The 24,812-nt window shown below is 48.6% G+C and overlaps 2 protein-coding genes across 3 annotated transcripts in view; one reads left to right on the forward strand and one right to left on the reverse strand.

The window, feature by feature from the left end:
- Positions 1-2,118, forward strand: part of AMFR (autocrine motility factor receptor) — a 28,189-nt gene extending 26,071 nt beyond the window's left edge. Inside the window, exon 14 of the mRNA XM_041458673.1 lies at positions 607-2,118. Coding sequence (XP_041314607.1) covers positions 607-751 — 145 coding nt within the window. The 3' untranslated portion in view covers positions 752-2,118. The remainder of the gene's footprint in view (positions 1-606) is intronic.
- A 2,660-nt stretch (positions 2,119-4,778) lies between these two features.
- Positions 4,779-24,812, reverse strand: part of GNAO1 (G protein subunit alpha o1) — a 138,493-nt gene continuing 118,459 nt past the window's right edge. Inside the window, exons 7-8 of one of the 2 annotated variants that reach the window (XM_041458838.1) lie at positions 6,675-6,828; positions 4,779-5,020 (exon numbers count right to left, since the gene is read on the reverse strand). In XM_041458838.1, the coding sequence (XP_041314772.1) occupies positions 4,833-5,020; positions 6,675-6,828 (342 nt within the window). In that variant the 3' untranslated portion in view covers positions 4,779-4,832. Of the gene's footprint in view, positions 5,021-6,674; positions 6,829-15,240; positions 15,840-19,800; positions 19,955-24,812 lie in introns of those variants that run through there. The other variant, XM_041458837.1, reaches the window with a different exon arrangement.

The raw sequence follows: 24,812 nt of genomic DNA on the forward strand, positions 1-24,812 counted from the left end.
TTAACAGATTTGCTCCTAGATTTAATTTTTCCTTGATGTTTGAAAAAATGTCTTTTAGGAAGACAGAATATTTTTGACTTTCTGGTTTACTGGTTTGAAGAGCTGTTGAATTCAAAATTACTAATTTTTTGCCATTAAAGTGTAAACATTCACAGGGATGTTAACTCTAGCAGCAACTTCCTTGCCCCCTGGCCTTACAGTGTGCAGCCCTTAGTGCCCCTTCTGTCACGGGCTTACCTGCTGCCATCAGGGAGTGCCCTGTTGTGGCAGGCAGTGCCAGAGGCTGAGGAGTGGAGTAACAGGAACAGAGGGAGTCGCTAACTCACCTGCTGTGCATGGCTCTGAGTTGAGGACAGCCCTGACCTTTAGAACTGCCTCCTTCCCACAGGCACAAGGATCTTGCACAAAACCTAAGAGCTTCTGCCAACTCTGCAGAGCATGTTGTAGGTGACGTGGGCTTTTTTTGGGAGCACATAACCTGTGTGCACTTTTATTGAGGCATTTTCCTCCTAGTTTGCCTTCCAGCCCTCCCGACCGCGGCAGTGCATTTGTCCGAGCCAGAACGAGGTGGGTTCTGCTCACTCATCTTTTCCTTCCTCCCCTCAGGCGTTACTTAAACAAAACCTCCGATGAGGAGCTGAGCACAGAGAAGCCTTTGCCCGAGGGAGCGGCGGCCGACGCCGCCACCCTGCGCCGCAGGACGCTCGCTGCCGCCGCCGAACGGAGACTTCAGATGCAGCAAAACTCTTAGCGCTCGCTGCCCCTCCTTCCTCCTCCTCGTGAGCAACGTTGAATAAATAAATTACATACAAAAAACCCTGCGCTTTCTATACCAGCAGGAAAGTGTCTCTTCAGAGTTCAGCTGGCTGTGCTGCCGAGTGAGCTGGCTGCGTCTCTGCTGTATAAAGCATGTGGTCTAATAATGTTTGGACAGCTGACAAATTAACCTTTTTTGTAATATTTTCTATGTGACGTTGATCCTCTACACAAGAAAAGGCAATTTCTAAACCACGGGCATGACTTCTGCAGCTGGCATGAGCTATGGGGCTGACGGCACAGCAGAGGCTGGGGAAGTGTGTTCTGAGGTAGCTGTGGGTGCAGGTCCCGGAGTGCACGGGCACGCTGCTCCGATCAGGGCAGTTACTGCGAGGGAAGGAAGCTTAGAAGCTTGCAGCAAGCCCTGCGTTAGGTGAGCAGGCTCCTCAGTCCCTGTTCCTTCAGCAGCCAAGGTGTTACACAGGGCGGCTGGAAGGGCTGGGGGAGCCTCGCTGGGAGGTTCTTACACTGGATGAAGCTGTCTGGCTGCACAACACAGAAAAACCTGAATTCATGAATTGTGCAGCAAAGCGCCGATTCCCACATAAAATATTTCACTGTTGCTGGGCTCTTCTGCACTGGCAGAGGTCTGGCTCTGTCCATCCCCAGGGCTGCACTTTGCCTTTATGTCCAGGAACAAGCGAGGGACAGAGGGGGATCCAGTGAAGAAGAGGGACCTGAGGCGAGGCAGCCTCAGGTAGGGTTGCCTTGGGTGGGGGAGTGCAGATCTGCCTGTCCTGGACTCAGCGCTGCACGGATGGGACGGGGCAGAGATCGCCCCATTATCTTGCTTTTTATGTCATTTTTAACCCCACAACCTCACCCTGAGTTTATTCAGAAAGACTGGAGGAACGGGGGCAGCTGGACCTTTGCTGGCTGCAGCCCAGCCTGCTAACCTGGATTTTCTTAAGAACTTCTGAGATCCCTTGGCGCCGCCGCCGCTAGCTTACATAGTTGAATTTTACATGGCAGTGACTTAACTTTTAAATTTCTGAAGAGTGAGTTCTAGTTTCACCGTCCTTTAGAAGGAGCCCAGTATTACCTAGAATTGTTGGTAATTTTTTTACTGTTGGTTTTTAGGTGAAGGTGAATTTAATGAGCGGAATTGCATCGATGTTTAGGTGAAAATAATTTATTTCAATAAAACTCTTTGGGAAGCCTTACCTTGCAATGCTATTAGTAAACCTCAAAAAAAATTTTTGAGATCTTTGGTTTTGCTTTGAACACAGCTGTTTTGTTTTTACTGTTAAAAAAAAAAAAAAACCAACGAAACAAAAATAAAACCTTGATCAGTGTTGGAAATTGTTTGTAAATTTCTACAGTGTGATTTCTCGTGTTTTCTCGTGGTGGGGCTGTTCTTCCCGGGCTTCTGTTGCGCTCCCTGCGGCGCGGAGCCTGGCCAGCCGCTGGATGGCGGCTTTGCCCGCGGTGACCGGCCCGAGCCCCTGCCCGGCTCGGCCTCCCTGCGCAGGGAGGTCATCCAGGAGAGGCCTGATCGACATTCCCGGTGCCAGCGTCCGCTTCTGGCGGCTGTGAGCAGCGGGAGCCCGGGAAAGCCGCGCCGGTCGGAGCCGCTGCTGCCCGCCGAGCGCCCCTCGGCCCGGCGCTGGGCAGGGGCCCTGGAGGCTGGGTCACCCTCCTGTGGCTCGTCCCGGGGCTCCCGTGGGCTCTGGAAGCGTTCCCGTGGCACGGGAGGGGCGGTCAGGGCTGGTGCCCAGGGCCCGGGGCTCTCCCAGTGTCCCATCCCTGGGCACGGTGCCCAGCGCTGGCAGGCACAGGAGAGGGCACCTGGGCTGAAGGAGAGTGCAGGAAAAACCCAAACTGTGGGGAAAAAACCCAACCTCCCAACAATCCAAACAAACCCTGAATCTCCTGAGCAGCAGGGAGAAAACCTCAACTTTCTTGGAAAGCCTTCCACTTTCAGGGGGAAAAACTTGAATATTGTGGGATTTGTGATGTTGCCATAAATGAAGGACTCACCCTGATTATTAGCTTTGCATTCCCTAAAGAAATAAAAATATTTTCTTGCCCGGGGGGATCTTTTGAAGGAACTTTTGCTTTGGAAGCACCAGAGAGCTTCCACACACGGCTTTCTTAAGATTTACACCCATTCTATACTTACACCACTCCATAGTTCCCTTCTCCCTCTGCTACCAGCAGCAAATCCCCCCAAAATGTGATTTTTGGTATTTTTTCTCCCTCTCTTTGGAAGGAGGCAGGCAGGCGTGGGGGAAAGAAGGAGGCGGAGGCGCGGGAGGGAGAGCCCGGGGTACAGACAAACATTCTCTTTATTGAGCTACACATGAATTTTTCCATTAGTCAGAGAAAGAGATTGGCAGTGTGTAATATATCACAGAAACCTCACTGATTGGTAATAGAAAGGCTTAGAAAGACCTGGCGCTTTTTATATATATATATATATAATATCTTTTTTTAAGTTTCCTCTTTATTTATTCATTTTCTTTTGAACAGGTGTGACTGCTCTTCTTCAGCAAAGGTAACTCGTAAAAGTGAAACTGTGAAGACGTCTGGTTACTAATCAAAGTAGAAATGACAAGGGATTGGTCATGAAAACAGTGGCTTCAATGTAAACACTACATTCGATTTTTGTTGTTTTTTTATTATTTTTTTAAATTATTTTTTTTGTGGTTTTGTGTGTGTTTTTTAAAATTTTTAAATTATTTTCATTCTTGCTTTTTTTTTTAAATTTGCTTTTTAAAGTTTTTTTTTTCTTTTTTTTCCCCTTTTTTTCTTATTTTGCAGCACAAACATCCCCACATGAGAGAGAAAACACCATTCACTAAAAGGGAGAGAGGACTGGGGCAGGAGAGGGGGAGAGAAAAGCAGCACAAAAAAGCATTCACTGGAAAGAGTTAAAAATAATAACAAAACGAAAACAAAAAAATACTCTAAACAAAAAATAAAATAAAACAAAATATATATATATTTGTATAGCCCTCCCTGATGTCCCTGGTCGGCCCTGAAGGAGGGATGAGGGGGATTGTGGTGGGGGGGCCGAGCTGTGCTTTTGGATACGGACCTGGAGAGTGAGCAGTGACCGGGAGCAGGGAAAAAACGAGGAGGGAAAAAATGGGAAAAACCCGCCGGCTCCGGCTGGTGAGGGCTTTGGCCTGAATTGGGGTGGGAATTCAAAAAATCCGACCTAAACCCCCCTGAAACCCTGGGAAGGGAGCAGGAGGAGGAAGCCCCACTGCAGCCTTCCCCCGAACAGTCAGGGTGAGAAATGGGAGAAGATCTGCTGCTGTTTCCCTTTTCAGCTGTGACATGGGGCCGGGGGCAGTTTCCAATTTCTTCCCTCCTTCTTTAAAAAAAGAAAAGAAAAGAAAAAAGAAAAGAAAAGAAAAGAAAAGAAAAGAAAAGAAAAGAAAAGAAAAGAAAAGAAATCTTTTTGTTTCTGAAGGTGGCAGCGGGGCCGGGGACAGGCAGGGGCAGCCCGGCCTTGCCCATGCTGGGAAAACAAAAAAAAAAAAAAAACCAAAAACGAACAAAATAATAATTTTTAAAAGCCAACCCACAATAATGAATTATTATAATAATAATTAAAAAATAGCAGCCCATGGTCGAATACTGCTGGGAGGAGAAGCAGAGTGACCCGGGCGCTGCCCTTTCCCTGCCTGGCACCGGGAGCGGTCGGGATGGAGGCGCCGGGCAGAGCCCCGGGCTGGGACACTGCGGGGCAGGGAGGGGCCTGATGGGACAAGGCGGCTCAAAAATCAAACTAAAAAGGTGGGTGTGGATTTTTTTATATATATATATACGTATATATATAATTTTCCTTATGCCTTTTTATTTACCAACTCGCATGACTATGATAACGATTTTTTTTTCTCTCCTTCAATCTGGTTTTTTTCGTTTCTTTTTTTTTTCTTTTTTTTTTTTTTTTTTTCCCCGCGCGTGTGTGTGTGTCTGTGTGTCTGTGTGTGGTTGCTTTGGGGTTTTTTTCCTGTTATTTGTATGTTTCTTTCTCTCGCGGTGCGGGGTCGCCGCCCGCGGGGTCAGTACAAGCCGCAGCCCCGCAGGTTGTTGGCAATGATGATGTCGGTGACGGCGTCAAAAACCACCTGGATGTTGTTCGTGTCTGTGGCACACGTCATGTGGCAGTAAATCTCCTTGTTGGGGGAGCGGTTTTTGCTCTCGAATTGTGCTTGGATGTAGGCGGCCGCATCCTCGTAGGTGTTGGGACCTGCGGGCACAGCGGGGTCAGGGCACTCCCGGCCCGCTGCTCGCCACGAGCTTGCATTACGACAGAAACTGGAAAAACTATTTATTTTCACCCACCCTCCCCTTCACCCCTCAGCACGGTCCATTTTCCTCGCATCTCCCTCCTTCCCACCCCCATCACCCCTCTGCTCGCCCTCTGCCGCCTTTTCCCTGAGAACGCATCACCCTGAGCCCTGCTGAGGGCTCCTCCTCCCCCGCTGCTGCTCCGCCCTCTCCCCTTTCCCCCGGCAAGGGCAGGGTCCCCCAGCTGTGCCCGAGGGATGTCCCCGAGGGATGTCCCCGTGGGATGTCCCCGTGGTGCACCGCCCAGTGCTCATCACCCGGTGGGGCAAGGCCTGGTGGCCCCTGGGCCAGGGATGGCCAGGAGAGGTGGTGGCCACCCCAACATCCCCCATGGCCACCGGCTGTGCCCCCTCGGTGGGGCCGAGCCCCTCTGTGCCCCGGGGCTGGGTGGAGGGGTGGCCCGGGAGCCGTGTGGGGACACGCGTGTCGCCTGCTGGCTCCGTGACTGGGAGGTTTGCTTTGGGAAGGTGCGCTGGAGAGGCGCCAGATGTTTGAGCAGAAAAATGTGCATTATTGCATTAATCTGCTTAGGGCAGCGGGAGGGGCTGCGCTGGCCCCTCGCGGGAAGCCACAAAGCTGAGTTACGCCCCTGAAATCGCCTTTGCAAGAGCTGCTATTATCTGGAGATTTATTTTCCTTTCCCAGCTCGCTGGCTCCCCTCGTTCCTGGTGCAGTGGGTGGCCGAAGGACAGGGAGGCTGGGCTGTCCCCCTCCGTGGGGTAGCCTGGCTGTGCCATAGGTGGGATACCCTGGTTTGTTCTGCCAGGGGGCTGTGAGGAAAGTGCCGGTGCCTTCGGGATGGAGAAGCCTGAATGCCTCTGGTGGAAATGCTGGTGTACTTATGCTGCAGGGGAATGGGTGCCATCTTGCTGGGGGACTTCCCTGTCCCCAGGGTGTGGCATCCAGGATGGATGTGCTCTGGGTGGAACAGTTCAGAGACATCTCACTATCTGCAGGGGATGCTGGAGTCTGAATTTAAACTGGCTTTTTTCTTTCCCTTAGAGAATTCCAAAGCATCTATTCTTGCCCATCTTCTTGGTTATTTATCCTTTTCCCCAGGCCATGTTGGTTTCACTATAAAATGGATGATTCTCTTGTGGTTCACAGATTCCTGCTGTAAAGGGGCTCTTTCCTCCCCCAGCCACACCCAGCTTGAAGGCACTCCTGGGAGGATGCAGCCTGGAGGACCACGAGTCTCAGCTCCTCTCACAGGAGCTTTGCAGGAGCCACCAGTAAACAGGATGGCTCCAGTGGTGGCCAGTCAGCTCCTGCCAAATCTTCTTCTTTGCACAGCTCCCTGTGCCCAGGCTCACTTCATCTCCTCTCCATTTGTCTTGACCCCCTCTCTGCCCCACCAGCTGCTCGGGCACCTTTGCCACAAGAACTGCCCCACCCAGGACACAGCCCCAGCCCATGAGTGGGGAGCACAGCTCAGGAAGGTGCTTTTGCTGTGCTTTTGCACCCCCAAAGGCGCCCTGTCCCCTCTGTCCCCCCGCCCCGGTGGCGCAGGGTGGGTGTCACAGCAGCTGTGCTGTGCCAGCCCCAGGGCCTACCTGTGTACTCAGGGAAGCAGATGGTCAGAGGTGACTTCTTGATCTTCTCAGCAAATAGGTCTTTCTTGTTGAGGAAGAGAATGATGGAGGTATCGATGAAGAATTTGTTGTTACAGATGGAGTCGAAGAGCATGAGAGATTCGTGCATGCGGTTCTGCAAAGGGGAGCACAGAGGGAGGAGAAGGGAGAGAGGAAGGCAAAGACAGAGTTAGAGGAGAGCAGAACATTTTTGTGAATTGAAATGGTTAGAAAGCAAAAAAAATCTCTACAATAAGACACTGGTAAAATTGAGCTGGTTACAAAGGTGGAGGAAAATGGGGTATTGTGCTCCTCTTGGGCTGGAGGCCAGGGCAGGTGTGGGGCTGCAGCTGATCCTCCCCACATCCCTGGGACCACTCTGCAGGGCAGACACTTGAAACCTCAAGGAAGAGCAGGGATAAAAGTCATTTGCTCTTCCCCTCCCTCGCCAAAGGAGTAGGGAAGGGGCCTTGTCTCTCTTCAGGGACTGGATGCCCCTGAAGCATCCTTTGGAGAGCCCAAATAAAGGATGGACAGACAGCATCAGCTTGGGCACACTTGGCACGGAGAGTGGGATGGAAGGGGCTTTGGCCACCCCAGGGTGGCCCTATGGACCTGCCTGGAAGGGTAACTTGGCACTGAGAGGTGTCATTGTAGTGAGACCAGTGCCAAGGTATTGCCCAGAGGCTGGGGCAGGTCCTGTCCCTGGAAAAATCTTCATCTCAGCTTTGAAAATACCTGTGGTGGCTGGGTGGCCCAAGGAGGTAAACCTGCATGGTGGTAACCAGTACAGGTGCCTCTGCCAGCCCACTTCCCAGCTCTCCTGAGAGTTCTGGGCTTGCAGGCTGCTCCAGGGAGACTTTAAGCTTGGAAAAGCTTTGGTAGGAGTGTAAGGGTAAATTTCTAAAAGCTGTTGTTTTGTTGGTTTTTGTTTTTGTTTTTTTTTTTCCCCATTTGCATGTGGACAAACATTGTTGGTTTTTTTTTTTGTTTTTTTTTTTTTTTTCCCATTTGCATGTGGACAAACGCTATAAGTAGTCATCTTTCCCCTATGCTACCAAAGGTTCTTAAGAAGTGGAGAGCAGACAGCAGAACAGGAGGAAGTGAGGTGGGGTGAGGTTGTCCTGTGCCCCACGGGGTGCCACAGGGCCCCTCAGAGCAGCGGGTTCCCATGCAGGTGCATGCACTCTCTGTTAGGGTGAAGGTGCCACTGGACAGGACAGACCTGGCCCTCCAAGAGCTCCCAAGCATTTTCTCCATCATTAACTTGCTCTTAGAACCACCAGAAAGCCATTCCCTGCTAGTCCACTGACAGCTCTGGGGGACATTTCAGGAATCCCTGTGTCCCTTTCCCTGTGTCCCAGCTTGACCTGGCAAAGCTCCTGGTGCCAAGCCAGGCCTTGCTGAAGTCGCTGCCCCTCCCCGTGAGCCCTGCTGGGGGCTGAGCCCCCCAGCTCTGGCTCAACTGCCTCAAGCTCACATGGGGACACAGCTGCTCACAAAAGCCTTGTGGAAATCTCCTGGAAAGGCTCTGCAGTGGGTGGGGAACCCTTCTGCAGCAAACAACCCCCCAGAACATCCCCCCACAGCCCCTTTTTTGGGAGGCACAGCAAAGGGGGCTCTGGACTCACCAAAATTCGCGAGAACATGTGTGTTTGCTAATGAAATGATGACCCAATTACACATTTTGGAGTTTTCCATGAATGTTTTATTAGTGAGTCATTTTATTAGCTCCACTTCAACGGGAGCTTTTGCATGCAAAATTTAGCAGCTGTCTGATTTCATCTTGAAAGGCTTCGAGATTGCACTGTCGGTTCCTTGACAAAGAGTAGCTGGGGATGCCAGGCAGGCGCTTTCCAAAGCCTTGGGACTTCAATTTGATCCTTATCTTGAAATAAAAAAAGGGCTTTATTCATAGGGAAAACAGAAACTGCCACCAAAGGATGTGGTTCTTCTTGACTTGTGGTTGTTGCAGAATTGCTGGGTCTTGAGATTTTCATGGGGAGTATCAGGATGGGCTTTTCCTTGTTCATCTCCATTGTTGTCCTATACATGTATTATATTTAAATAAAGAAGTGATGGTGTTGGTGGAAGAGCAGCTGAAATAAAGCTTCTGCCCAGGGAGATGTGAATTCCCATTCAGCCAAAACAGCCCTGATGATTTCAGGGTTCTGAACACTCAGACAGAATCTGAGCAGGATGGTATCCTGGAGAAAGTTCTAAAAATCCCCAGTATCAATACACAAAGCAAAATCCTTTCCCTCTCAGCCATTTGCCTTTCTCAAGGCTGGCCTATAGTTCTGTTTGATTCATAGGATGGGCCATGTGGGAATTCCTGTCTGAGGATGGGTCCAGCTGAAGCCACATCACTGGAAGTTGGTGAAGTCATAGGAGCAATGGTTCATTTTTCTTTGCTGAGGTTTATAGAAAATTTTATCTTGGTTTCTTCAAGTTCATCACTACTATATTATGCCCCAAATAATGGAAGATCTTTAGTTTAAACATAAAAGAACAAACTGGCTCAAGCATTGTTAGAAAGGGAGGGAGGGATGCTCCATGTTTTGTGCTACTGCAAGGAGGAGAACACACCATTTGCTGAAGTGAATCAGCAGTGGGTCCTCTGATTTTGTGCTCACACAAAGAGACAGGGGAAAAGCAAAGCCTGTGACTTGTGAAGGATTTGTAACTGATGTGGTGGAGGAAACAGTGGGGCAGCACGGATGCTCTGCCCTGCTGCTGCCTCTGGTGAGCAAAGGAAAAAAAATCCCGCCAAATACTTACATAAAATGAAGTATCTTTTGGTTTTATCCTTTTCAAATTCCTTATTTCCAGGTGGATGAGGCTCTGGCAGACAGCTGGTGCTGTGTGTTGTGCAAGGGTTTGTGGAGCAGCCATAAGGTTAAATAACAAGTTTGAGAAGCTGGACGCGCTCAAGGGAGGCACAATAAAACCACTCTCACACTAGAAAAGAGCTGGCACTTTATTAACATTTTGTAACTAATAAATACATTACCAACAGCCAATAAATTATTACAATAACTAATGCTCTATTAAACCAATGGACAGTCACTCTTCGTACAAAATTACAGTTAATACAGTTTGGGCCATCAAACATGCAGGAGAAATGATTCAGCGGGAACCAGCAAAAGGAAAATGGTGACGGCCTCCGGTGATCCTCTGGGAAATGTGATGGGGAGCAGGGAGCCAGAGGCAGGGTGATGGTCACTCTTCCCTTGTCGAGCTGAAGTGGGAAAAAGGAGGTGGGGGAATAGGGCTGAGGAGCACAAATTAGGGACTGGGCTAATTAACAGGGCCATGGCTGGTGCTTAAACAATCCTATCTGCTTGCCCAGCACCACCAGGTTGGTCCAGCACTGGAAAAGCTGGTGAGACTCAGGCACTGCTGAAAATGGTGTTTTACCTGCCATGATCTCTTGTCCCCACCTGGAGCAGCAGCTTTAGCTCTGGAGCTGCTTGCCTGCACTACAGTCAGGACTGGCTCTTGATTTCCCAGACACTGGGTGGAAGAGGGCCTGGGCAGTGAGCATCCTGCCAGCTCCCAGCCCCTCTACCTCTTCTCCTGGTCTCTCCTCCCTGTGCCTACTGCACTCAGTGTCCATGAACAGAGCTGCCCTCCTGGGAAGATGGGGCTGTTTCTTGAATCCAGCTCCCTTTCCCTCTGCCTGCAGGGTGCCACGGGAGGCTTTGGTCCTCCTCTCACTAAGGCATCGGTGTTTAAGGGCTGCCCTTGCTTGTGTTTGCACACAAATAAAGATCTCACAGGCTGCTTGTTGGGGCATGAGTGGTCCTGTGCAAAGTCCTGTCCCATAGCCACATTCTCAGTATAACTATGTAGGTCACGTACCTATATCTGTCAGCATCAGTCACCTCGTGTCAGTGCTGGAGCTCAGAAATGACACAGTACCCTCGTCCCAGGGAGCCTCGGGGTCTGTTTGCCTGCTCTCTCCTGCAGGGAGGTGGAGGCAGGACTGTGGTCTGCAATTTTGTGCCACTTGGACCACGTCTCTGCTTTCTCGTGTGTGCACTGGGGATGCAAGTGAGTGATGGGTCTGGGTGCCCAGGGTGATGCTCAGTAACACCATTCCTACTGACCTTGACATGTCCAGTGTCAGATCACCAAGAAGTGTTTTAGTCTCCTTGGAAATGGTTGTGGAGTTTTTGGTGGTAAGCCTGAAGACAAACCATGAAAACACCCAAGCACAGTGGAACTAAGCTTCTCTAATTGACTTGACAGATGGTCAGCCTTCTTCCAGGAACTCAGCAACTCTCCCTGGCTCCAGGAGACTTTGTGACCACAAAAGGCTTGGGACATGTCACACAAGCTAACAGTGCAGGGTTGGTCCCCTTCCCAGCACTGACTGCAAATCCCCCAGGGGTGATGTCTGCCTTGCTGAGCTGCACAGTGAGGCTGGGCACATGGGCATTTCTGGCAAAAGGACATCTTCTATGTCACATCCTGAGCTCTTGGAGACTGCACTCCTGGACTGAGAACAAGGTCTGTTCCCTTGCAGGCAAGCACTGGGCTCATGCCATGATAGATTAAACCCACCAGATATGTTTCAATGTAGATTAAAGACCGCCCTCATTAATACTTTTGGTGTCCTGTGAAACAAAATCACATGGGTAGAGGAGGCACGGCAGGCTCCTCCTGAGCAGCTCTCCCCTCCACGGAGGGACAGGCTGGCCGGCCATCCAGGAAAGCTGCCTGAAGGCAAGAAGCTAATTCCAGTACAGAACTCCTGAGAGCTGTAGCTGGCAGTGTGGGCAGGCAGCACGGGCACTGCTCTCGCAGGGGCAGATGGCCGCGCCGAGCCTCCCGCTGCCGGCGCTCCGCGGGCCCTGCGAGAGCCAGCCCGTGTGCCACTTCTGTGTGCAGGATTGGAAACTGCCTCTGGCAGCCTGGTGCTGGATTTTAGTGTGTGCTTTCGCAGTGCATGGTTATTGCTCGTTCTCCCAGCCAGCCCAGCTACTGCATCCTCCCAAGGAGCTCTGCAGCTCGGCCCGGCACTGCTGCAAGAATTTCTTGTGTGGGTTTCTCTATTTCATTGAAATTGTTGTTTAAATAAAGAAGCTATTTGCATTTTTGTGGTCTCATGGCTCCACAACCGACCCTCTCACTGACTATGAAGCAAGCCAAGCCAACAGGGAGCTTCCTTCTTTCTTTTTGCTGCTGTCTGAAGCTCATCATGAGTTGCTAATGCTACTTTCAGTGCTGACACTCCTTGGATGCTTCTGCTGCTGGAACAGTGACCTGAGTCACTAAAAACCTTCTGCATCCCAAAAAAAGGCTTTTTTTTTTTTTTTTTTTTGCAAATTCCCACATTAGCTTTGAAGGGCAGCAGGGTGTATACATAGCTGTTTCTATTCTGTGCTTTTAAAATCTGTCCTCCATGCCCTGGTAGGATTTCTGATGCAGCTGTACCAGTTGCAACATCCCTGCTTTGTGGAGACTGCAAATGAAACACAGCTCTGGATCTCCAAGGGTCTGGATTCAGAGCGCAGCAATTGCAAAGCACAAGGGGCTGTTAAGAAAAGCCTTTTGAAAGCAGGCAATGTATTTCAAGGTACTTTTTAGGCAACTGCTGCAAGAATTGCTGGTGTTTAGAAAAAGCATGGGGCAAAAGATTGCCTGCAGAAGGCACATCTGTCAGGAAGGGCTTCGGAGGGTGCAGAAGCCAGCAATGAGTAATGATTTGGCAGGAGTTCTAGAGACACAAATCTATACATGGCCATCAAGCAGGAGAAATAGTAGTGTTTAACACTGGAAGCATTTAATCTTCCAAAGGCTGCTTCCAGCATTTGTCAGTGAATCCTCATGACACTCGTGTGAGGGAGGGAATGTCAGCAGCAGCAGCTGAGATGAAGCTTTAGACACACAATATGCCAAAGAAAATGAAAGAAGAGGCTCTTTGTGGCGACATTTCCTCTGCTTTTTCTCCCTTTTCTCCCCATGGGGCACCAGCTGTTGATGGTCATCAATGTGCCAGGGACCTGCTGGAGTTGCAGAGGGGGCTTGGACCTCCCAGCTGGCAAAGCTGGGAATGGGTTACCTGAATCCAGCCTGGGGAGCAGTAAAAGCACACTGAGCCAGCACTGGCCACTTGACTGTATTTGACAGAGTTTGGAGTTAATTTAAATTGTCTTTACCAAAATATTCCTGTGTGCTTTATGCTGGGAGCTTACAAAGCCTTGGTGTGGTGCTGCCTTCCCTGGGAACAGCTTCTGTTACTTATTTGCTTGGATAAAACATCATTCACAGCAAGGGGTGGGAACAGAAAATCTCAAAAACTCCAGTGCTTCTGATCAAACTGTTCTTACAGAACTTAATAAAAGACCTGCGTCCCTGCCAGCATCACTCTGGTCCAGTGGTTACACATTTTAGGTACCAAATGTAACCACTGTGTGGTTTTTCTTGCCCTGGCCTTTGTACAACACCCACGTGGATGCTGGGTGTTGCTGCTGGGGCTCAGCCAGATGTGTGGGTGGGCTGTGGCACAAGGAGCAGAGAGGAACTCCTGGTTTTGGCCAGCTCTTTGCAGGAGCCGATGTCATTGGAGGCATTTTAAGGCTGAGATGGTGAAGAGAAAGGTGGGTGCTGGCTTGTGCCAGAGCAGGGGAGGCAGGGAGTTGTGTTATTGCTGTTAGTGCCCAGCAGAGCAGCAGCAGATCCTTGCTGCACAATAGTAAATGCATCATTTAATGCTCTCTAGGGGTTACTGACAGTTACCAGCCATGCTGGGCTGTAGCTGGTTGGATGGGGTGACAGACACCTCCTTTTCCTCTGCAGGCCTCAGGGTGCTCACATCCCTGCCTGGGCATTTGTCACAAATGTCCCACAAATACTGTCCTGGCAGAGCACAGCCCCTGATGGGGACTCTCCTCTGGCTCCCAGGTGCCCTTCTCTTCCCATCCTTCCTGCTGTCTCAGTCTGTCTCGTCTCCCTTCTGCAGCTTCTCTCCCAAAATGTTCCCTAAGCCTCTCCCACTGTCCTCTCCCTCCTGTGCCACCATATGTGTTCCTGTCACTGCCTCCTGAACACTGACACTCACCTGGCCCCTCCTCTTGGGGCTGTGCTGCTCTGGGCTGCTCTCACACCCTCTCCTAAATGGGCACAGTGAGAAGAGATATTGTCCCTCTCAACCACAGCCCTGAAGAGACCTCCTGAGACCTGAAAGCCACGCCTAGATGAGGCTCCCGAGAGAGAACAGCTGAACTTCTGGCCAGCCTGCAAAGATTCACGTTTTTCAAGATAATTGACTCCTAAGAGAGGCAGAGAAGAGGCAGGGATCAACACTGCCCACCTGCCCCCAGGTGAGGTGGGCTCTGAGTGGGACCTCAGAGGTGGTTGTCTCTCCCAGACACTAACAAGCTTTTGGGGTGGACCTCTAAGAGTCCCTCCGTGTCCCACCTCTCACATTCCCTTCTGCCTTTGACTCAGCAGCACCCAGAGTTCTTGGTGGTGGACACACATACCTCAGCTCTCCTGCCTTTGTCCTCTCTGAGCCCCCAGTTTTGCTGTGCTGGGTGCTACCCTTGTCCTTCTCACTCCTCTCTCCTGCCCTTCCTTCTTCCTTCCCTTGCACTTTTCCTTCCTACTCCATCACTTGACTCAAATCAGCTTCCTGAGCTCTCCTCTGCCACTGTTAACCATCCATCTCAATACTGGTGAAGAGATGCCCTGACTGGAGACACCAACCCTGGAGCTGTCTCTGGGATGCTCAGGCAGGAGGTGACACAGGAAAGCCACTGGCTTCTGCTCAGCCAAGGAGGCTCAGAGCACAAGGTTGGGCTTCTCAAGGGGTTTAGATGCCTAGGGGGCAATGAAGGGCCACGAGGTTCTTGCACACATTGCTGCTGCCCAAGCACAGGGAGGTTTCCCAAAGCACCTTTCCCCTTCTCAGGCACTTGATAGTCGGACTCTGCCTACAAGAAGCCAGGGTTAAATATTTTTTGTGCTCCCCAGCATTTCAAGGCTGAAGTTTGGAAAGTGATGCTGTGTGTTTGCAGGAGCATCACCTCTGCTGGGAGGTGCTGTGGGAAAGGTCCCCAGGCTGGATTCCTTGTCAGGATGCCACTGAGTGTGGAGCTTCCATCAGGACACCATCCCCGGGGCATCTTCACTGCCTACACTCCAGGGGTCCCAGCCCAGTGCCTCCATGGCCCCCATGGAAGTGCCTCAGAAATGGGTTACAGCAACCACTAGATACATTTTATCATTAATTTTGAAAAACTTGAGGTAAAACTGCTACCAGTAATGAATGCTTTTAGACAAGGCTTAGTAGGCTTGGTTACTGTGTCCCTGTTACTCAGACACCAGCAGAACTCGATATGGCTGTTTTACTTGCTCAAATAGCTGTCTGGAAAAAAGGAGAATGTACAAATCCGAGCTATGGTGGCTGCATTCAACACCAAACCCTCCAGCTTTGGGGTCAGAACTGGAGCTGTAAGGTACCCTCAAAATGATCAGGTTGTATTTAGCACTTCCCAAAGGAACAGCGTTTTTTAAAAAAGGCAAATAACCAGGAGAATGAACAATATCCCTTAATTTTCAAGGCAAAATAAAAGTTTTGGTTCCAAACTACACTGTTCCTGACCAGTATTTTAAGGCTTTTTTTCCTCTCTTTAAAACTGAAGTATTTTTGTCTTTTGGCAGTTGAAATGCACTTCGTGGGAAATGCGTTAGCTCCCTGCACAACACTGTGAATTGGAACGGAGGAGTAGAACGGGGCAGCAAGGGAATGAACCAAAAATGAACCAAAATAAAATAAAACGGGTCTGGGGAAAGCAGAACTTGCTGCAGAGTTTTCTGGGACAGGAGGAGGGAATTATGTATTTCTTCCTTGTCATCTTCTGAGGAGGAAAAAGCAAGGAAAGGGAGGACCTGTCCGCGGGAGCGGAGGATGCTCGGGCGGTGCCAGGAGAGGAGGGAGGAGCAGCCTTCAGTAGAGTCCACATCCCCGCAGGTTGTTGGCGATGATGACATCCGTGACCGCGTCGAACACGAACTGGATGTTGTTGGTGTCGGTGGCGCAGGTGATGTGAGTGTAGATCTCCTTGTTGGCCGACTTGTTCTTGCTCTCGTACTGAGTCTGGATGTACGCCACCGCCTCCGTGAAAGCGTTGGGGCCTGCAGGAGAGCCAGGGAAAGGAGAAAGAGCGGGTTAAAGCAACCCCATCGCCTGCAGTCTGCAGGGTGCCTGCAAACACCCCCTGTGGGGATGTGGGGAGCTCCCGCGCGGCTGCTGCAGCCCAGGTGCCCTCTCTCCATCTCAGGGATGGGCACTGTTACCAGCCAGGATCGCTGCCAGGCAGGAGATGCTCCCTGACTGTCAGCTCAGCTGTATTTTTATTCTGAGTTGCTGTTTATAGAGATGAAATAGATGAGGGAGCTGAGTGTTAAACAGGCTATGATGGAAGAAATTCCACATCATGGTGACAAAAAAGAGAAGAAATGCAGTAAGTGCTTGACCTAGGGAAAAGGCTTAGCTTTTTTCCTTTTTCAGATTTTTTTTTATTAAAGCTTCAGTTTTTGATGGAAGAGTTAATATGAATTGAGGGCAGTATTGGTAGGTGTGCCCTCCTTTCCCTAAACCATTAAGAGAAAGGGACATGAAAAGATCTAACCTCTGTTACAGGGCAAAATGGGCTTTTCTCAAAAAAAAACCCAAATCCCAACAAAAAGATTAATACAAAATGTCCCTTTTTTTAGGAATTAGGATTGCAGTACTCTCTGCTCCAGCCATGGCTAAAATCACGCTGTGAGGAGTTTCTTTTTTGATATATAGAGATATCTGTACCAAACCTGATTAACCCTCAAATTTTGTGTTAAAAAAGGCTTAGAAGAAGTCATGCAAATGAGTAGATCCTTCCTCCTCTGGCCAGCTCTGACCCTGCTCACACACACGGCTCCTTTTGGGCTCCTCCTTAAGGCTGATGAAGGCTCTGGCTGGCCTGGAGTGCAGCTCCCAGCACTGCCAGGCACTGCCTGACCCTCAAAAGGCTCCACAGCAGTAAAACTGCTACTGCTTTTGGGTGCCTTTCTCTCCATGGTGCTTTACTGATGTGAGATGCTGTTATTTGCTAGGGAGAAGCTTACTAGGGCTGGAGATGTGCTGTGGTGGAAGGCAGCTGCTCTGGGAAATCCCACTTGCACACACATGCACTGCTCATGGAAGGCACAAATTCATGAAGAACATGGAACTTGAGAATAAGTGTGAAGTAAGAGAAGCAAAGTTTTCTCTGGGAGCAGATTCTTGCATGGAGAGCTGTGTAAAGAATCAGTTCCACATGCTGAGCACAACCAGGAGATTATTTGATGAACAGGAAGCTGGTTGTTCAAAGACATGAGGATTTAGATGCTTGATTCTGTCTAGGAGAGCAGGGAATCACTAATGCTAGCTTGGTTTAAATCAAGCCGTGGATTCTGCTGCTGCTTTACTAAGTATTGTGGATTAGTTAAAAGCATGAGTGAATTAAGGGGATGGAAATAGTGCTCCAGAAAACAGCAGGCAAATTCGTGGATGCAGTCTTCTAATAATTCCCTGTCAGCACAACTAATGGACATCTGAAATTTCATTTCATTAAAAGCATTTTGTAGAACCTACTTGTGATGTTGAAAGTCTGCTTGTTCAGTTTATAGGCTTTTATCAAATAATTCTTTTTAACTCCAGGGCAACATTCTAATAATGTTGCTTTTTCATGAGGCCACGAGGGTTTCATCCTATGGGCTGTGGCCAGCAAAGCAGGGGCAAGCAGACTGAAGTGTGTGCTTGGGTCTAAAGCCTGGGCTGAATGTCAGCACAGCTAACTCATAACAGCATTGCTGAACACCTGGGGGTGAGGTAACTCCTAACCTCAGATCCCTCTTGGATCAGTAAAACGACTTTCAGCAGTCAGACTTCCTGCCCTCTCTGATGGCACAAGAGACACAAGAGATCTATTGAGGGTCTCTGGCATTGTGGGGAACTCCCAGCTTCCACAAAAGCATCCTGAAGGAATTTAGAGCACCTTTGGGGTGCCCTGAGACTTGGGGAAGATTGTTTTGGTTCACTTGTGGCTGAAGTGCTCCAGACAGAAGCTTTATTTTCCTCTGTTTAATTAGCCAAGAGCTTAGCCATGTGTATGAATGTCTGCCTCCCCCACTGAACTTCTCTCTTGGGCTGGGAGAACTTGGGAAGGAATATATAAAATGACATTCCTTCTTGTTCTGTATCTCTGACATCAGGGGTTCTGTGAGAATGTTATTTCAGATTGAGATTTCTGGGGGACACCAGTGAAGATCTACAAAATCAGTTGCACAAAATGTGATCAGGAAGGAGTGAGAGGTGAGGGTTTGCTTCACTGAGAAAAGGGAAGGGGACATGACAGAAACCATCCAGTATAGACAAGCACTGCTATAAAGAAGATGGTGATGAGATGCTCTACAAGCCATCCAAAAGCAGCAATCTAATTTGCAGCCAGGAAAATTTGGGGTAGGCATTATTGTGAGCCCAGCTGTAAAGACTAAAATTTCCATGATTAGATCTTTTCAGACAAATATGTTGGGAATATGTTGGTTCTGTCTGGACCAAGCAGATGACTAGATGGCTGAAATGTGCTGGTAGTAACAAACACCAAAATCTTCCCTGGAGAGGAAGCTTGCAGATGTTCTGAATTCATCTGGAGTTGTTCAGCTCCATGGCCACAGACCATTCAGCCCAAAGCAGCAATGAGGGATCACTTTTGTCTATTCACAGTGAAAAATCAAATGCTCAGAGATAAGAAGCTCTGGTTAATAATTTGTTGGCCTGCCCAGAACTGTGACACTCCTGGTGCTTCTGGTTCACAACTGTTTCCTGACAAACAGATTGGCTTCTCTGTCTGTCGGCTTGATTCATCTGGATGTCTCCGGTGAGTTTAAATAATTCATGACGATAAAAGTTTATTTTTGTGCCATCTCAGAATGGTAATGAGGGTTTGTGGAAGCTGGCGAGATGCAGAGGGAAGCAGCGGGGTGCAGCTGCAGCCTTTGCATGGGTGATGTGTTCCCATCATTAGCGGGTCAGATGCCAGGCAGGCAGCAGGGGTGGGGGCTTCTCGCACACTGCCCATCCCAGAGCTCCTGCTCTCAACTCCACGGATCACCAAGGCCTCCTTCTCCTCAGCCAAGCTCAGGGCACAGCTCACTGTGGCTCTCCTCTGCCTGTACTATGGGTTCAGAGGTGTGGGAAAATCAAATATGAAACACCTTGTTTTCTACCTGCATTTAATTGGAAGTGTTTTCATGTCCAGATGCTTGATGTCGGCAAACCTGAGAGCAAAACTGGGGGTCTTCAACTGCTGTGATGAAAATGTATTGCTTGAGCTGAAACAGCCTAGCTGTGAGACCTGCTGTGCGCATACTGGAGGGCTGATCATGGAATCACAGAATGGTTTGGGTTGGAAGGGATATTTAAAGGTCATCTAATTTAACCCCTCTGCAGTGAGCAGGAACATCTTCAACCAGGTCAGGTTGCTGAGAGCCCCATCCAGCCTGGACATAAATGTTTCCAGGATCATGATGATTCTACAGCCCTGCAGTGGAAATGGAGAAAGTGGCCAGGAACTGCAGAGGGATTCTTGTTGTGGCCATAAGGGAGCATGGCTGGGTATGAAAGAACAAAGCTGTACTCCAGCTGAGGACAACCTAACAAACCCTGTGTGTTGGTCTCCTGTCACCCATTTATGAGAGACCTGCAAGAAGGTTCATGATCCTATGTGACACAGGGAACCAGTGCACATGGGTTTGGGGAGTGCACAGTGGCCCCAGACCTGCAGGTGATGGCTTGGCATCAAACCCACCAGTGAGGTGTAGATCACACACCCGAATCAGTGGTGGCGGCCCTTTGCCAGCAAAGAACTTGGGTCAAGTCATCCTCCTCCTTTAAGTGGGCCATGGTGGGGGTGATGCTTTGGCACTTACTGAAATAAAACCTGTAGTGAAGCCAATGGGAGCTCTAGCTCTGCATCTTTAGCCTCATTGCCTGTGACACACTACAGCGTCAGCCTGGCTGGGGAGAGCTCTGTGGTCCCTTTGCTAAGCACTCCTGTACAGCCACATTTCTCATTACCTGTGTACTCAGGAAAGCAGATACTCAGTGGAGATTTCTTAATTTTCTCCTCAAATATGTCCTTCTTGTTTAGAAACAGGATGATAGAAGTATCTGTGAACCATTTGTTGTTGCAGATGCTGTCAAAAAGCTTCAGAGATTCATGCATGCGGTTCTGCAATAGAAAGGAAAGATCACATCAGGCCAAAGCCAGCGACCCAGGGATGTTCAACATGTAGGGAAATCTAAAACAACTAAATTAAGGAGGAAAGCAACAAAAAAGAAAATCTACAATATACATAATAAATTTATGTATACATATAGCTGAACATATACATACACAGATGCAATCCCTATTACATTTGACATACAATTAGTAACTTAAGGGCATTTAACAATACAGAGCTGTTTTGATTTTGCATAACATTAATTTACAGGATCCCAGCTCATAGAAATCATCATGCACCATGCATGGATGGAGAATTATTTTTGCCCTTTGATCAGATTTATGTGTTGGTGTAGCTCATGCAGATTTTCTAAAATGTTTTCAATAATTTTTCTAAAATGTTTTTTCCACTTTCTCGAATGTGTGCGGCACACAACTGGTTACATTAACCAAGGACTGGTAGATCCTTGAATTAATCTAGAGTTGGAAGCAGACATCAAGGTGACATAATTTTGGAAATGACCTTGCCGTGACCTTTGACTGGTTTTGTTATTTTGTTTAGTGTTTTCTGTTGTTGTGCTCTTAATTTTTGAACTTTTTGGTTTTAGTTCTCTCGGAAGACGGCTCAACAGAAAGTGTCTCACAGAGAGGAAAAAAGTGAAAAAGGAAGAGAAAATAGTATAAAAAGGAAAAAACATAACAAAGAACATCTAAGAACAACCAGACTAGAAGTCAGGCAGCTACCACTGGTGTTAGCTCATGCCTCTAGAAGAAGATTAGCAGAAGAGCCATACATCCAAATGTACGCACAGAGAGAAGTCAGCTTTTTGGTTATAGGTCATGCAAAAAAAGGACACGGAAAAGGAGAGAGATAAGAGGAATGAGAAAACCAGACCAGTTAGAGAGTTGCAAAGCCCGCCACATGGGTTTATGGTGGTGGAAAGAGCTCACGGCAAAGTCAACCAAGTGTCATGTTCCCCGCTGCTTTCAACTCCCAATTCGATTTTTCTTTTTTTTTTTTTTTTTTTTTCTCGGTTCAAGAGAAGCTTCATACCTGCCAAATTTGGTTGGTCTCTCAAATGCTCATTTTTTGGCCTTTGTTTGGCTAGATAAGGTCAGACGGCCGAGGAAAAGCTGTGGAGGTGCCGAGGCTGGCGACGTTTGGCGCCGAGGCCGACGCCGGAGCGCACACGCCGGTCGCGTGGCCATCTCTCAGCCGGGAGCCGGGTAGCGCAGAGAGCAGGCGCGGTGAGGATGAAGCACACCCAAGAGTCAGGGGGTTATCAAAGGCAAAGCATGGTACAGACCAGACCGGCTCCTCGGCTTTTCCAGCGGGATCTCCTTAGGACTGCTCTCCCCAAACCCACCAGTGCGCATAAGAAACCAGTTACAGCCATCGCCACAGAGACACTGGAGAGAACAGGGCTGCACGGGCTTGTTACTGGGGGGTTTTTGGGGTGGGGGCAGCATGTCCTGTTCCCCCCAGCCCTGGATTTGGGAATGTGGAGTGGTACATGAGTCAGCTGGGGGCCTTCACCCCTCTCCCACTCCATTTCACACCTGTGCTGGCATAAAGTTGAGCCCAGCACTTCACTGATTAACACATTCCTTTTCATTGATATGCTTTAGTGTCTACTGAACGTTTTATATAGACAGAAGAAGCTCCATGGATGAAATAAGCATCTGATCCAGCCCAAAGTGAAACAGGACACATGTGATTTGCTGTGCCCTCCCTTGAATGACCACTCATTTCCCCACCATTTGTATCGACACACAGGGACGACGCGATCACATACAAACAATGCATTTGCTCATTGGGTCTCTGTTGTAACACGTTGTTTATCTGGATCATCCTGTGCCTGTGGGCTGGTTTTTGCTAACCCATTTGGTACTGGCTATTGAGGGAGCCCCTGGAGCAATGTTCCCCTTTGCTACTTGTGGTGCCAAAATTGTAACCACATAGAAACCTGGTGTACAAAGGTTTTGTGCAGGAGATCCTTGGATACTCAAAGCCTTTGGGAGGAGAGAATGAAGTGGAACGTGGTCAGGGGAACAGAAAGCGAATACAATTAACCATTTTTTAAAGGAGGGTCCCTCACAGAACATTTTAAATGACATTTTTATAATCCTTGCTGATTTAAACTAAAAGCGTGGAGAAACACAGGAATGCTGCTTGTGGGCTAAACCCACAGCTCATCTGCAGCAGCCATCAGCCACCTGGGCAGCCTTGTGCCATGGCAACACACTGCACAGCCCTGGTGGAGAGCAGAAGGGTGAAACTGCTCTTCATGGCATGGGGAGCACCACGGGCGACAACGAATTTGTCTAAGAAACAGAAGCTGAGGACTTCTGAGCTGGGCTTCATGGTTAGGTGAAGCCAACTTTTCTACAGTTGTAAGACTAGGTAAGGATCCTGCAGAAGTCCTCCTACTTCTCTGATCCCATTTGACAAATTTGCATTAGTGTATGTTAGCAGATGAGACTGTTTTCCCAACAAACAGTGACTGTTAGTGTTCAGTGGTAACCAGAATACGGAATCACGGAATCATATACACACAGCACAAACCAATACATCCCACTACAACATGAGGGTTACACTGAATGACCTCTGTTCCTTTCAGATTCCAGAAACAAGGTTCAAAGCTTCCTAAGGCTGTCTGACCTGGCTTTCTGATCTCTACACGTTGATTTTACCTCCAGCTTTGCCATTCAGACAAGTAAACATAATGAACTACTCTGCCCACTCATCCTTATTTATGTGGGAAATGTTCTGGTCTTAAAATCCACCTTTTCCTTCCCCACTACTAAAGAGAAGATGACATTATTCCAAACCCAGAAGATGACGATATTCAAAAGCCATAAATTCCTTTCTGTGTGTGGCAAAGGTGCAGAGCAATATTCTGGTGTGCAGGCATGGATGCTTCTGTTGTCATACCTGGATGCCATATGGGAAATACTGTTGCATCCCAGGAGGACTTCTGGGAGCCCATGTATGGGCACAAGCTGTCCTGGTGCTGGCTAGCACCAGGAATCCTCACTATCTCCCTTTCCTTTCCCTCCCCAACTGTTACTAGTTCAATAGATGTTTGTAGGAGCCCTGCAACAGCTCAGGCAGACCCAGGTGCAGAGACAAGGATGAGGAAGCAGTGTCTGGGTACCACATGTAAAAGGACAGACTGCTGCTAAAGGAGGAATAAGAAGTTAAATCCCCCATATAATCCCCCTCCTCCCAGTAAATCCACAGTGGAAGATCAGTTTAGTCCCTTAGAACTTGGCTGGGGCCCCTTTCTCCTGTGATGGACCAGATGTGCCTATTCTGCTGGGATGCACTAAAGATTATGCTCCTCATACTTTTAGACGAAGTGACACAAATTATTTCACCTGCTTTTGGACCCATCATGCTGCCATTTCTCACTTTATGTTGGGTCTCTTATTAAGGGAAGAGCTCTTCAGACATTAATTTCTTAATGTCACTTCCTATTTCAAAACTGGTATTTTAAATCCTTACACTGGCAAATATTTCATACCCCAACAAGAAAAGTAGCTCCAACAAACATGTTACACAGGAGTAACATGCCCATGCATATTCGAAGTCCAGTTAACTTTTCCTGCACAGGACAAGAGAGAGAATTGCTTATAGCTGAGTTCAGATGTCATGGCATACTGTCACTGATGTGAAGAGCAAACAGCTTTTCACTCAGCATGAGGGAGAAAGGATGCTGCGGTCAACACTCTGTCCAGGCAGAAACACACTTATAAAAACTTTTTTTTTTTGTTACCAGAGTATGGGAGGAGACCCGGTGTTTTCTGCAACACCCAGTTTTTTCAATATTTTCTGTTTTTCTTGGTGATTAAGTGCTAGGTGTCACATGAACTGTAAGGACACTGATGGTTATCCTAAGCACAGCAACTCCATATTCCCCCTCCTGCTTATATTTCCTAAGATGTCCAAGCCACTTTAGCTTGCTTTGTCACTCCTAAGGCAATTTCTGAGCACTGCAATTCTATTTTCCTTGCCCAATGACAGCAGAGAGAGCATGCTAACCAGGTCAAGCAGTGTGATACAAACCAACAGGCCAACACTAATGCACCAAGGGTTACCAGCACAGAGCCTTCCACCCATCCCATCCTCACCAACAGGGACACAAACAATACTTGCATGTCTTGCCTAGAAATGATTGACCTAAATATCTTAGCTTCAGAGGCAGCAATGTGCAGCATCAACATCTCCCTCTCTTGCCATGACTCCTTTGAATTTGCAAGGTGAAAAAACAGAGGATAGTCTCAGTTCCCATGGCAGTCCCATTCCATTGCTGTTTTTAAAAAAAAAATTCCATTAAGAATTCCATTTAGAAAGAACAATGGAAATCCACCTTTGTGAATCATCTCCTCTAGTTTTACTGAGTGATATGACTGTCCCTCTCTCTTCCCAGATTACAGAGCTGAGGCTTTTCCCTCTGTAACTTCAACTTATGAAACAAAAAGATCAGTCACAAATGAGAGGAAACAGCCTTTTTATGCAAAGACATAATCCAGGGAGGTGTTCTGCCAGTTAAAGCAGGATGTTCCCACTGTGTACAAATATGGCAGAGAGCCTGGCAGGTCCTTGTGAAGGACTTGGTAAAGGCACAGGCAGGTGTGCACCCTTGAGGGCAGTGCCTTGTGTGTTGGATGGGCTGGGCAGAGGGTACCCTTTTGCCACATGAGCTCTGGCTTGGGCTGTGGCTGGCAGCAATGGGACTGATGAAGGCATTGTTTGAATCTCTCTCATGCCTTGTTCCTCTCCCCTGGAAGCTGGGCACACAGGGACACAGTTTAGATTTGCCAACAGCAGCATAAGGTGTTGGAAGCAAAGGGAGAAGTTGGA

Source organism: Pyrgilauda ruficollis, unplaced genomic scaffold, assembly GCF_017590135.1.
Source record: "Pyrgilauda ruficollis isolate IOZ18807 unplaced genomic scaffold, ASM1759013v1 scaffold13, whole genome shotgun sequence".
NCBI lineage: Eukaryota > Metazoa > Chordata > Aves > Passeriformes > Passeridae > Pyrgilauda > Pyrgilauda ruficollis.